The 14,076-nt window shown below is 43.9% G+C and overlaps 1 protein-coding gene across 1 annotated transcript; it reads right to left on the reverse strand.

Moving 5' to 3' along the window:
• Window positions 1-3,345: 3,345 nt before the first annotated feature.
• Window positions 3,346-14,068, reverse strand: VPS52 (VPS52 subunit of GARP complex). Its single transcript, XM_044674036.1, has 20 exons — window positions 14,007-14,068; window positions 13,549-13,633; window positions 13,294-13,346; window positions 13,039-13,114; window positions 12,791-12,858; window positions 10,352-10,527; window positions 9,555-9,705; window positions 9,212-9,312; window positions 8,966-9,098; window positions 8,554-8,611; window positions 8,141-8,274; window positions 7,518-7,673; window positions 6,951-7,069; window positions 5,685-5,808; window positions 5,384-5,479; window positions 5,174-5,281; window positions 4,714-4,779; window positions 4,476-4,587; window positions 3,945-4,063; window positions 3,346-3,755 (listed from the first exon to the last, which is right to left on the reverse strand). The coding sequence occupies exons 1-20, from the start codon at window positions 14,052-14,054 to the stop codon at window positions 3,609-3,611; spliced, it is 2,130 nt and encodes a 709-aa protein (XP_044529971.1). The 5' UTR covers window positions 14,055-14,068; the 3' UTR covers window positions 3,346-3,608.
• Window positions 14,069-14,076: the final 8 nt, after the last annotated feature.

Consider the following 14,076-nt stretch of genomic DNA (forward strand, 5'->3'; position numbering starts at 1 on the left):
GCCTTCCTTAGGTTGATTTTCTTCAATTTATTCCTATATATATTTTGTTTGTACATAGCTGTTTGTATTTTGTATTCCCTATTAGACTGGGCTTCTTGAGGGTAAGATTTGTCTTTTGCCTTTCTTTATGCTGGCTCAGCACTTAGCCCATTGCCTGGTACATAAAAGGGGCTTAAATGTTTATCCACTGACACAGAACTAAAAACTGAAATGCCCAGACCACAGTGCAATGATGATTCACCAGCTGGTGTACTTATTTCCCAGGTTGTCCAGGACACATAGGCTCCTACCATATCAACACTGACCCAGAAAGTTCCCTGGCCTCATTTCTCAACGTGTGTATCTTTCAACCTGTTTCTATGTGCTTGTCCTCCACCACTGGTGTTACTGTCATATATTCCATCTTTTTGGTCCCTGCTTTTAACTGTATTTTCGGATTGGCTAGTAAAAGTAAGTAATAGCTTTAAGGTTTGCAGTGTGCTTTAAGCATTTACTAAACACCTACTGTGTTTCAGTCCATTTACAAATCTCATTTGTTCCACACAATCCTGGGAGAGTGTGTTTATTCCCATTTTACAGTTGAGAAACCGGGGCAGACGGAAGTTAAAATTATTTGCCCAGGGTCACACTGCTAGTAAATATATGGGGTTGTTTTTCAGCTTGGGTCTTCTTCAGTCCAGGACCGGTGCTTTAGTCCCTGGGAGCTAATAAGCCACAAGCATGGTGTTGAGTAAAGGCCGATCCAGAGATTCTAGAACTCCCAATAATAGTGGGGGTGAAATTCCCGTGAATCATTCCCAGGAGCTACAAAAACACCGGCTCCACCCAGAAAACCTGGGAGTCCCATGTCCCGCCTCCCTTCTTCCTAACTTGGAACAGGTGAGCGACAGATTAGGGTATAGGAGTTGAAAGAAGAGGAGGATGGAGTAGGAAACAATCCTAGGTGAGATTACACGGAAAGAACGGGGGGAGGGCCTAGAGCCAAGGCAGGTGTCTTCTCTACGAGGTTACCCCGCCTCCTGAAGCTTTCAGACCAATCAGGAGTCCCAAACTTTCGCGCCAAGCATTTCCTGACACCTCCCTCCCTTCCTCAGTCACCGGAAACTGCGGTGGGAGAAGTCTTCCAAGCCAATCAGAAGGCTGATTCTAGAGTAGAGCGGAGTTCTAGGGAAAGGCGGAAGAGGGGAGGGGGTTCGACGTTTCCTAGGCGACCCCAGAAAGAGGGTTGATCCCGCCGGCCCACTTCTAGCCAATCACGAGATACTTGGCCCAGAGCTCTCCCATAACCAGGGAGACTGCTAGAGCCTGCCTTTCTAGCCTGCCGGCAATGGTCCTGGGATACCTGCTGGAGACACTTTTGGTTACATTTCACCTGCCAGAAGTCAGGGACGTCCAGAAATAGCCTAAGTCTAGAGGGCCCTCTCAGGATGGGGCTAGTCCCTGCCTTACTACAGCAGTCTTAGGAATTTTGTGAGGGACAAAAAGTACTAAAGACCAGAGACCAGAAATTCGAGGCAGAGAAAATGGACTACTCTCACCTCCCCGCCATCCCCCCTCCCACTTCTCCCCACACCACATGCTTTGGTGGCCCTCTGGCTGAGGCATGAAGACCTTCTGGGAGGCAGAAACAGCTACTGGCAGAACTAAACCAATCCCTCTTTCTCAGAACCTCGTTTCAGATATTTAAAAACTGCTATCACTCCTAAAATCGTTCCAGTTTTATAGTGCCCATTTCCCTCAACTGACCCACATAAGGCTTGATCTCCCGAGATTTTTAATTGTCCTTGAGGTTCTATGCTGGGCACTCTCCAGCTTTTATCAGTGTGCTTCCTAAAACAGCGCTAACAATAGTTTTCTTGAGTTCTTGTTAACAAGTTTTCAGATCTACACATGGAAGGGAATGAAAAAGGTCTTCTAGAATAGACCAACTCCATTATTTTACAAATGAGGAAATGGAAGCCCAGTAATGTGAAGATCACAGGCAGAGATCTGAACCAGTTATCCTTCCAGTGTACCAGTTAGGCCAGTTCTCACTACATGTCCATTCCCTTCCTGCCAAAATGGAAGAGGGGAGAAAACAGATGTCCCTCTTCAAGTCAACACTTCAGAACTTGGAGATAATATGCTCTCCATGTTAAAATGTCTATATTCTTCTCCAGATTAAATATCCCCAATTTCTTCATCTAATCCTCAAGGACATGGTTTTGAAGTCATTTGCTTTCCTTTGGATTCTCTCCAATTAAACATTCTTCTTGAAATTTGGCATCCAGCACAACTCCAGGTGTACTATGGCCAGGGTTGAATACAGTAGTACTTAATTACTTCCTAGTCCTGAGGTCTTCCGACCCCCAATTCAGTGTTATTTCCATGCTACTTCAGAGATATAAGGAGAAATGGAGGAAGAGAATGGGGTTGGGGTTAGAAAGTTCTTAAGAGGGCAACTAGAGGTAACATTGGAAAGAGTGATCGAATTTGTCCTCAGATACTTCCTAGCTGTGACCCTGGGCAAGTCACTTGACCCCAATTACCTGGTCCAGGTAGGTACCCATCGTTTGCCTTAGAATTGATACTAAGACAGAAGGTAAAGTTTTTTGGGGTTTTTTTTAAGTTCCTTAAGGTAAGGTAAATCTTGAACCTGGCTTAGACTTAAGATAGACAATTTTATGGCAACTTTTTCTCTATAATCAGTGGCCAAAAAGTCACCCTGGCCTCCACTTCTCAGAATTGATGAAACAAAACAACTTCTTTTCCTCCTGTGGATTTCAACAAGGCTATGCCAAAAGCAAAGCCTGAAAGGTTCTACCAAACTGGAAAGGCTTTGAATATAGGTCCAGCAATAGACTATGGGTCTGGTCTGAGGACTTAACAGTCTCTACTTATGTGTAGAGGACTAGTCCCCAGGTGATTTTTTATTTTGTCTTAGTAACTAAGAAAGAACACAGACAAAATCTACAGCAACAAAGGGAGTGCCCATACTAACAAAATCATGAATGTCAAAATAAGTCCATGGGGCTGAAAAGTTGGAAACTTTGGAGTAAGCTCTACCCAAGGATAGAATTTTTTAACCCAAGTGGTCCATGAACTTTTTTTGTTTTTAATATTTTGATCATTATATTTCAACATAATTGGTTTCCTTTCATTCTATGCATTTAAGACTATCATGAGCAGGGATCTATAAGCTTCACCAGACTGCCACAGGAGTCCATGAAACAGAAATGGTTAAGAGCCCCTGCCCTCGTGGTTCTGCTACCAAAATGACCCTTGAGAGCTACACTTATCAATAGGAATTCTTTCATCTCTCTTACAACTTAGAGTCCAAGAAATGATGACCAAAAAACAAAAACAAAACAGAGACAAGAAGTTTTATTGACTAGGAGGAGGACAGAACTGGGAATAGGGAATGTCATTTTGAAGAATCACCAGAGTAGGCTATAAGAACCCAAATTACTCAGTCTGGCAAGGAGTAATAACAGGCTTGGAAACAGGCACATGAGGAATATGGGGATTGGGGAATCATTAGTTGGGCAAGTTAGTCCCTGAAAAATTAGAGGTATCCTGGGGAAAGACTGGACTGAGAGAGGGCTTGGAAAATCTCAAGGATAAACATATCAGAAGTTGGGCTTATGCTTCTTAAGCTCAACCATAAGGTGGTGAATATTGATGAGCTCTGCACGGGCTGGGAGGGCTCGGAGCTGGGGCTGGGATAAGACTCGATGGAAGCGGTGATAAAGCTGGATCAGCTGGGTCAAGGCACCCTGGTCAGAGGTCATAAGAGGTACAAAGGTGGTTAGAGCTTGAGCACCACCAAATGATGCCAGTAAGAATTTGAAGGTAGAAACAATGATTGGAGATTAGGGGGTCACAAAGATGATGCTGGGCTCCTGGTGATTGACCTCAGTGACTTGGAAAGGGGAAGGATCAGAGAATGGGGAAAAGGATGTCACCTGGATGATGCTGGTCCCATTTCGGAAGTTAGTGAAGCTCCTCATGACATCCTGACTTAGTGATTCAACAGAAGATTTCCAAGAGCTGCCAAAGCCCCTTATCAGCTGAGTCACCCGGGCTAGCATGTTAAGGAAACAGGGTTGGTATTGATACTATCAGTTGGTGCTACTCCATCCTGTATTCTCTTCTTCCCTGCTCTCCCCACATTCATCTAGATGAGTGGTGTCAAATATAAATAAAAACAAGGGCCACTAAACTGTACATAAGGATCACTGCAGGCTTCATATTGACTTGGAAAACCATACATTTTTATATATTTATATATATATCTATATACACATATACATATTTTTAACTAATACATCAACACATGAAAAATCAATTAGGAACTATATTTTAATCTGGTTCAGGTGCACTCAGAAGTGTTGTGGGCTACCTATTTGACACCTCTGTTCTAGCTCCTATCTCCTTTTCCTTCCAGCCCCTAGAATTCCTCCTATCTCTCAGCCTTTTCCCTGTACCTTCCTCACCTTCTTCCCCTCGAAGACGCTCTGCCTGGCCCCTCTCAATCAGACCTTCAGCCTCCTTCACAAATGCCACCAAGCCTCCAAAAGGTGGGGACAGAAGCTCTTCAATGAATTCCTGGAGAACACATAGACAAAGTGGGGGATGGGAAGGTAACTCAGAATGAGCTAGGTTTGGAAGAATATTCCCTCAATTAGTTTAACTACTCAAGAAAAGGAGAAGGAGTGAGAGAAAATCAATGACCTGAGTTCGTGCATTGAGCAACTGCTGGAAACTCTCAACTTCTTTGCTGTCATCTGCTGCACGTTCCTTCAGGAAGGGATGAAAAATAAGAGAGATAAATTTGGAGATGAACAGAGGGTTCATAATGTCTAAGAGCAGAAAAAGTGGGACCTTTCATTAGAATGCAACCCCTAGCTAGGTGGCACAGTGGATTGCCAGACCTAGGCAGTCAGGACGACTTGGAATCAAATCTGGCCTCAGACACTTACAGACCCAGGTCAAGTCACATAACCTTATTTGCCTAGCCCTGCCTTTCTGCCTAAGAGTTGTTACCAAGATAGAAAGTAAGAACTTTCAAAAAAAAAAAAAAAAAAAGACGACGACAACCCCTTCCTGGGTGAGGAATAATCTTTGAGATGGAGGGGTGGGGATGGAAAGAGGAAGATCTTTATTTTTGTTGGTTTGGGGAAAAATTTGTTACCATGAGCACGCCTAGCATCATGTCATAGTTGTTGATCAAAAATACAAGCTGCTCTTTCCGTGAAGAAAACTCTGCTGCCACTCGTAGCACAAAATTCTCCACCTCCACCTGGAAAAGCAGTCAAGGAGGGAAGAGTGAAGGAAAGCAAGGCTATCTAAGGGGTGTCTTTCCTCACCTCCAAAGTCCCAATTAAGAGAAGGGCCACCTCACCTGCAACTGTCCCAATAGCTGCATTGTCCGCTCATTGGGAATAGTCTGGTTGATGCTGACAAGAGCTGAAGAGAACTCTGCATAACGACGTGTGATCTGAGGAAGGAGAGATGAAGAATTATATCTCACACCAATTTTCCAGAAAAGCCTCTGTTTCCCCAGCTGCTCAGTTTCCTAGCCTCACCCATTTTAATTCACTGCTTCTCTACCCCTAGTGATTAGCCCTTTAGTTTAGCCCAAGTTCCCTTTTTATCCGAAGTCACCCCCAATAATCCCAAAGTGGCTTTTGCCCTGCCCTCACATAGTGGGGTCGTGTGTCCAGCCCTCCGAGTCGTTGGGGATCAGTGCTTCGGACACTCTGTACATTCATTTCCAGAATCAGCTCGAACCGAGGCCACAGCAGAGCCAGGACCTGTTCCCAATACCTGGGGGTCACCCAGGATCAGAAGTCAGTGATGAAGGGCACATGATCCAATCTAGAATAATCCCTTTGGATTTCCTTCCAAAGAGACTAAAGGGCCAGGCATCTGAGGGAATGTCACAAGTCTCTTACATTCTAAACCCCGATGTTCTGTCTTTTCTTTCATCTTCACTTCTCACATCCAACCAATTACCAAGTTCTATCATTCCACCTTAACATCTTACAGTTCTATCCCTTCCTCTCCCAATTTTATTGTCACTATCCTTATGGACTACTGCAATGGTCCCCTGATAGATCTCCCTCCCATCCATTCTCTTTCCCTTCCAATCTATCCTTCATATTACTACCAGAACAAACTTCTTTGTGCATGACTCTAGTCCTATCATTCCTCTGCACAAAAATTCTTCAGCAATTCCCAACTGCCTACACTTCTTTGCTTGGCAGTCAAGACCTCCACAATCTAGTGCTACTTGACCTCATCCAGTCTTAGCTAATATGATTTCCCTTACTCAAGTCAACCAAAAGATCTCTGCCTTCCCCTCAAAAGATGCTGTGCTTCTGCACATTAAAACTATTCCCTATCCTTGGAATGTCCTCCTTTCCCTTTACCTACAAGAGGATCATAAATTTAGAGCTTGAGTTTCATCTTGTCTTTACAGGTAAACTCAACTCGACCAAGGTCACCAGGCAGTGAAAGATTCAAAATCAAGCCTTATGTCCACAAACCAAAACACTTTCCACCTGGCACCTAATTCTTCTAAATCCAACTCACATAATGCCTCTATAGAAACTGTGATCCTCATCAGTGATGCCTTCTCCACTCCCCAGAGCTTTTTATACAACTAATGCCGTATATTACAACCATTTGCATCCAATTTCCCTACCAGACTGTAAAAACTATATGAAAGGACTGTGTCATAACTAAACTGGAATCTCCTCCAGTGTTTAGCACAAGGCTCTGCTTTTATAAGTAAATCCTCTTGACTGAATTGAAATTCAGACTGGGGAGAGATGGGTAAGGAATCAAATCTAGCATGAAAAGTCCCTCTGGGTATAAGGATTATCAGTGTCCTGTTCAATGCAGGATTGTTTCTTCTAAGTGAAGGAGTTAAAGGTCAATATAATCTAGGACAAGATATTAGTGACCTGTCCAGTGCAGGGACATCCCTCTTGGCTGCAATGTTGCGAAATCGGAGGATGATGTGGATACAGAGAAAAACTGCAATGGCATCATAGCAATCAGCCAAATAGGATTCCAGATGTTTCTGTAAATTGGGGGTAAAAATCAGGGTGAAGCATTCATGAGGAAAAGAGGGTCAGAGAGATAGAAATACTCCTTCAAATGGGTAGATACACACAAACTCTAACTCACTCTCTTTTTCTCTCTCAGTTGTTTTTTTTTTTGGGGGGGGGGGGGACATGGGCACTAGTAGAGAATATCAAAGAAAGGAATAAATCCTCACTCATCTCTACCATCCCACTATCATTTCTTCCTGGCTGGGGTCTTAAAGTTCCCTTGATAAGTAGCAAGGGCACATAAGGGGAGAGGACACCTATTAAGTCAGAATTGGGGCAAGGAAAGAATTTGAGAGGCCAAGAGGCCCTTATTTTGGGGTCTCCCACAGGTCATGATGAGAATGTGTCCCATAAGAGTGAAAAATCTAAGGGGCCTCAAAGTTTCTAGGTCCCTACAGGGGACTAAGGGGATCTCACCAAAGTCATGCTGAGAGTACGCCCCATCACAGCATGGAAAAGATCATGGGCTGCAGGGCCAGAAACAGCGAAGAAATCACAGATGAAGAGAAACTCACGGCAGGAATTGTCTAGAAGGGCATACTGTTGGCTCCGAAAGAGTGCCTCAAAGGGATACTGGGAGCAACAAAGACAATTTGTGAGATGGAAGAGGTGGTGGAATTAAGAGAGGGCTAGAACTGGTAGATAATATGTGATACCAATCTCCCCAAAGTTTGCCACATGGTCTTTTCTACTTAACTAGAGTTAGCCTTGAGAAAATAGTAAAGGAGAATCAAGGTTGGGGGAAAACCCCACTACTAAGGTTCATCCTCCTCCACACACAATGTTGCCTATAGAAAAATATATTAAATGAATATTAAGGGAATAGAAAGTAGGGAATGTAAAAGATGTCCACAATAGTGGCCTTTCTCCTACCCAGATTCTTCCTCCTTTCCTAGGGGAGAACCTTATACCTTATTTAATCCCTCTGCCCCAGTTATATTTCTATTATGTCTGCTCCTCCCATTCTCAGCATGTCTCTGAAATAGAAGCCTCCCACTCTGAACATGCCACTATATCTCAAATCCCTGACCCCTTCATACCCTCTGCTCCCCACGTTGAGCTGTATGGGGCACAAGGATGGGAGCTTCAAGCTCAGTAGGAGAGATGACAGAGCCACGGGTCCCCAAAGTGAAGATTGTGTTTCTACTTCGGAGAGAAGGCTTTGAGAAAAATCGTTACCAGGAAGGGATAGTTAGGGAAAACAAAGGAACTTAAGACACACGGACCCAATACTGGTGGATATTTCAGACACTAAGACATAGAATTTGTCTACAGAGGAATGCCCAAGTGACCAGGTCTCCTTCCTAAGCACTGGGATTTTAATTATCAGGAGCCCAGGTTCTCCCTTCCACCTAAGATTTTAGTATCTAGTTACCTTCCCCTTAGAAATTAGTATTAGTCCCCCTCCCATTTTCAGAAAATCTCTCCCAGGATCCCTTGGCTCTCAGGATATCTTTCTTCGCTGTGTCTTCCACACCCATCAGATCATCTTTCTCAGCCACCTCCTCATACTGGTGAAAACATGGAGAAAAAATGTTAGTGACCATCCACACTCAAAAACAAAGTGTAGTCTATACCTTTCTCCCCTAGACCAGATAAAATGTATCTCAGCAGGGTTCTCCTTCCCTTCCCTAAGCATCTCTTTGGTCTGCTGTTGTCCTTTCACCCCTTCTAGTTTGTTTTTTAAACCCTTACCTTCTGTCTTAGAAACAATACCGGGCAAAAAAGCAGTAAGGACTAGGTAATGGGAGTTAAGTGCCTTGCCCAAGGTCACACAGCTAGGAAGTGTGCTGAGGCCAGATTTGAACCCATGACCTCCTGTCTCAATCCACTTAGCTATCCCCAACACCCCTGTCCAGTTTTACCTGAACCTTCATGAGCCTCCCCAGGTAGGAGCGAGAGTACGACAGATAAACCTTGCCCAATGTCTCCACATATTCATCCCTGATCTCTCTTGCAGTTGCTCGTTCATTTCCCAGCAAAAACTGATAGAAAAACCTGTAATTTCCATGGGAATAATTCCATGGGAAAGCTCAGAAAGTGTTCCCCCTCCCACCCTCTACTCCCAAATCCCAATGCCTGCCATCATGCCAGTTTCCCCCAACTGTGACCTGTATTTGAGCAAGGCAGTCTGTGGGATCTGATAGTTAGTCATCGGTTTTCTAAATGAATAAATCTTCTGTAGGACAAACTCTCGAATCTTAGCCACAGCCTGGTGAGAAAAGGCCACAAAATGTAAAGACCTACCCCCTACCTTTCACAGTTGAGGGGATTGGGGGAGAAGGGAATAACAGTGAGATCAAACAAAGCAAACGTCTCAGAGTTTCTTTGTATTTCCAAGAGGATTTTCTGGAGGCTAGAGGGTAAAGGACATTATCTCTTTGAGGAGTGGGGAAGTCTTAGGAGGGGATATTCTGGAAGTCACTGGGGGGGTACCACCATCCTCATTCCCACCTTGACCCTAAGCCGATCCAGCACACCCCTGACATCTGCACAGGCTGCTGTCCCACGAGCCTCCTGCTCTCTGACAGCAGCTGCCTTAGCATCAAGCTCTTGTAACTGTTCCAGGAACCGAGGATCTGTCACTGGTGCTTCTAGGATTGCCCTAGGTATGGAAAGAGGGGATAGCAAGTTGTTATATGGTAAGGAGTGCCCCTAGAAACACTCTCCAAGAATAATCATCTCTTCATTGAGACACAGCTCCATCTCCTATGTGCTGAAGGCAGGATGAAGTTACATGACTTTAATGAGTCCCTTGATTCCCATGGGATCCCTGGTAATACCATTCAAGAAATGCCTGACTCAGGATGATTCCTATCTTCTGACCCCTGACTCAGATGATGTGACCTCGGGAAATGCTGATAAAAATGTAAGCACAAACTCCTTTGCTTCACTGAATAACCTCCCCCTACTCCAGTATACCTGACTCTAAGATACTTAATAAGAAAGGAAAGTCCTGGGACAGCTAGGTGGCTCAGTGGTTTGAGAGCCAGGCCCAGAGATAGCAGGTTCTCAGTTCAAATCTGACTTTAGACACTTTCTACCTGTGTGACCCTGGGCAAATCACTTAACCTTCATTGCTAGCCCTTACTGTTCTTCTGCCTTGGAACCAATACACAGTATCCTTTCTAAGACCAAAGATAAAGGTGTTTAAAAAAAAGGGGGGGGAGGGGAAGCACTAATCTGTAGAGCAGCATATAGATTTGGCTCTAATCTATGACCCAAGTGGTTCACAATACCAGGTGACTTACGTAACCAGGGCAGAAGGTACAACCAAACCATCTACAAGCTCCCCAAGTCTCCCACGAACAGCCTGGCGGTTCCGGAGGCGAACATTCATGGCTCCAGATTGTTCCTGTAGTGTCCGAATCTCGGAGCTAATGGAGCTGAGATCACTCTGGAAAGCACCCAGCATCTGTTCCATGCGCTAAAAGGAAGGAAACAAAAGGGAATCAATGATATGTTGTGGCGGATAACAATCATTATAGATGTTTGGGAAGGGATTGAGGTATCCCTGCAGAAATGTCTAGTAGATACTCTGTAGCTAAAGGAGGGTGGATCATCTGGAGGACATGGGTTATGAGGACCACAGAAGAAGGAAGGTTAAATTCACTCTTATTCAACTCTAGCACTTGGTCCTATGTGAGAGACCTAAAGGTGTTTTTTTGTTTTTTTTTGTTTGTTTTTAAATAGGCAATGGGGGTTAAGTGACTTGCCCAGGGTCACACAGCTGGGAAGTGTCTGAGGCCAGATTTGAACCTAGGACCTCCCATCTCTAGGTCTGGCTCTCAATCCACTGAGCTACCCAGCTGCCCCCTAGACCTAAAGGTTTTAAGGCGAAAGGTTTCTCAATCTAATCAGTAACCAGAACCTAGTGTTCCACTTCATTTCATTAAAGATGAGGATGGTCACATCCCTGATCTCGAATACTTCATGATCAAGGACAGAAACTGCTCCCTAAAGTCATCACTGATCTGTCACTTGCCAGATCTAATGGCATCTACTCAGTCTTTACCTTTGTCACTCTACAACATTTGACATTACCTGACATGGCCACCCTGCCTCCCATAGATATTCTCTCCCTTCTAGGTTTTGTGACACTGTCTCTTGGTTCTTCACCTATCTGTCTATGTCCTCAATTAGTCTTCCTTGCTGGATCAAGTTTCAAGCTATTTGCCCTGTCTGTAAGCCCCAAGGAACTGTCCTGGGACTTCTTGACTCCTTATTCTTTCTTTCAGTAACCAAATGAGTGCCCATTAGTTCAATTACTATCTCTACCCAAGGTCTCAGAAATCTATAAATCCACCACTGCCTGGTCTCTCTACAGAGCTCCAGTTCTGCAGCATAAACTTTTAGACATTTCTCATTGTATGTCCTACAGTCGTATGGAATTCAACATGTCCAAAACAGTACTAATTTTCTTTTCCTTCAAACTCATCCCTCTTTCAAATGTTCCTATTACTATCAAGGGATTGAGTTCTAAGAGTCATGTTTGACTCCTCATTCTCCTTCATCCTAAATATATTATTTGTTTCCATATCTTTTAGTTTCTATCTCCCTAACATCTTTCATACCCATTTCTTTCCCCTCACAGTCACAAGACTAATTCAAGCCCTTGTCTCTTCTTGTTTATATTATTGATATAGTCTCCTATTTGATCCCCTTCCTCAACTCTCTCTCCAATATAAACCATCTATCACATAGCTCCCAGTCATTTTTCTAATATACAGTGAGTGAAAAAGCATTTATTAAGCAAAGCAATGTGGATAAAAAATATAGAAAAGCAAGACGATGGTCCCTGCTCTTTGTATTTTAATAGGGAGAGACAACATATATAGATTTCAGCTACGGGTCAGATGGAAAAACCCAATAGTTCTTAGAGTGCAGGAGCAAGGCAGGTGATAATTTATTTGATCCAAGTCACTCCCTACTCAATAAACTTCAATGACTCCATTCCAATTACCTCTAAGAACAAATATAATGTCTAATTAGCATTTAAAACTTTTTGCAACCTGACTCCTTCCTACCTTTCCAGCCTTGTTATACATAAGACATCCCATCATCCATCTGTGTGCCTTCTCACTGGCTGTCCCTCTCCTCCATATCTGGAATACTCTCCTCACTTCTGCTTTCTGGGAATCTCTAGTTTACTTCAAAACTAACCTCAAGCACTATTTCTACATAAAATCTTTCCTTATCCCTCCAGTTACTAGTATAACACCTCTCAAAAGTAACTTGTATCCTTTACAAAAATATTGTCTCCTTTCCTCCATTAAGTGTAAGCTTCTTGAGGGCAAGAATGATCCCCTTTTTTAGAAAATTCTTACTTTCTTAAAATAAATAAATACTCATCATTGATTCCAAGACAGAAGTGCAGTAAGGGCTAAACAAGTGGGGCTAAGTGGATTGTCCAGGGTCACACTACTAGGAAGTCTGAGGCTAGATTTGAATCCAGGATTTCTTCTCTCCAGGCCTGGCTCTATAGCTATCTACTCAGCTATCTAGCTGCCCTGATTGATTCACTTTTGTCTCTGTTATTTAAGTGTTTAGCGGAACTCCTGGTATATAACAAGCACTAAATAAATGTTAGTTCTTAATTATGTTCTGACCTTGGAAATGGTATCAATGTTAACATACCAATTCAGATTTCATAAGATCTTGAAAATCAAATGAAAAATTGAGTCACTAACCTCAAGGACAGCATCACAGGCTGTGATCTGGTTGTGAAGTGATGCAATATTCTCACTTTCCTGGATGTCTGAGACATAGGCAGTTAAGGAGATTCATAAAAAGGACAAAGACTCCCTGAAGAATTTTTGTATGCTAACCACCCACCTTTTCATACCTGGGATGACAGGAGACAATCTTGGCTACACCTTCTACCTCATCCCTTAAACCAGTGTCAGAAACCCCTTTATTTCCCAGAACATGAGGATACAATCTCGAATGGATTTCTGTTCTATCTGCTGTAGCTCCAGTTCCACCTGCTTTGAATAATGCCGCAGATCTACACCCTGGGAGAACCAGAAATAAGACAGCAAAGTCAAAAGGAACCAGAGAACTTGATCTTCTGCAGGGATTAAGATGAGAGAAAAATATCAGGGATCCCAATAAGGAAGATACTTGCAAAAATTACTGGGAGCAAAATGGAAGAAAGGAGAACAAGGGCCAGATAATATTGTAGAAGTCTCACCGTTTTAAGAGCCTCCTTTACCAAATCATCTTCCAGATTTGCCTGAATGTGAACTAGAACCAGAAATAAGTCATGAGGACTCAAGCATATAGTTCTTTCCCTTCCAAAATCCGTCCCCACAAAAACACACACATTTGCCCAAAAGATAATTTCCAGTTTTCCCCATTCCAGTCTTTCCTCGCTTAGAAAACTCAAAGCCCAGGGTCATTTCCCTTCCCCACCCCTCAAGTTTTCTAGGATCTAATCATCCCTCACCATCTACTTCATCTAGGATGAATTCATCAGATGTGATATCCAGCTCTCCCAGCTGCAGTGGCTCCTGGAGCCCCGGGCCGCTCACCTGAGGAGAGAGCAATTAGCAGCCGAGATGGGGAAGGAATATGACATATTGGTTGGGGAGAGGGAGGGAAATGCACTTTCACGCACACACACCAAAGCCCACCCATTGTGAAAAGTATGCTCATAGACTGGAATAATGGGAATGACAAGACACGCCTCCCTTGCAGAAGGAAACACTGAAACGAGGGGGTGGAAAGTGGAGCCGCCGCTCCACGGGGAAAGCAATAGCGGGTGCGGCTGTCCCGGAGCTCCGACTCGGCGGCCAGAGCCTAAAGATATGACAGACCAGGTTCGGCGCAGCCGCTCAAGCCTTGCACCACCCAGTAACCCCCCTTTTGCCCCTAGCCTCGCGTTGGGAGGGCGGGCCCCTTTACCAGGGTGCTTTCATCCTCTTCCATGTCCGAGGCGCCAGCTGGAAGCATCAACTCCTGGGCAGCCATTCCT

Source organism: Gracilinanus agilis, chromosome 4 (assembly GCF_016433145.1).
Source record: "Gracilinanus agilis isolate LMUSP501 chromosome 4, AgileGrace, whole genome shotgun sequence".
In the NCBI taxonomy this organism is placed as follows: Eukaryota; Metazoa; Chordata; class Mammalia; order Didelphimorphia; family Didelphidae; genus Gracilinanus; species Gracilinanus agilis.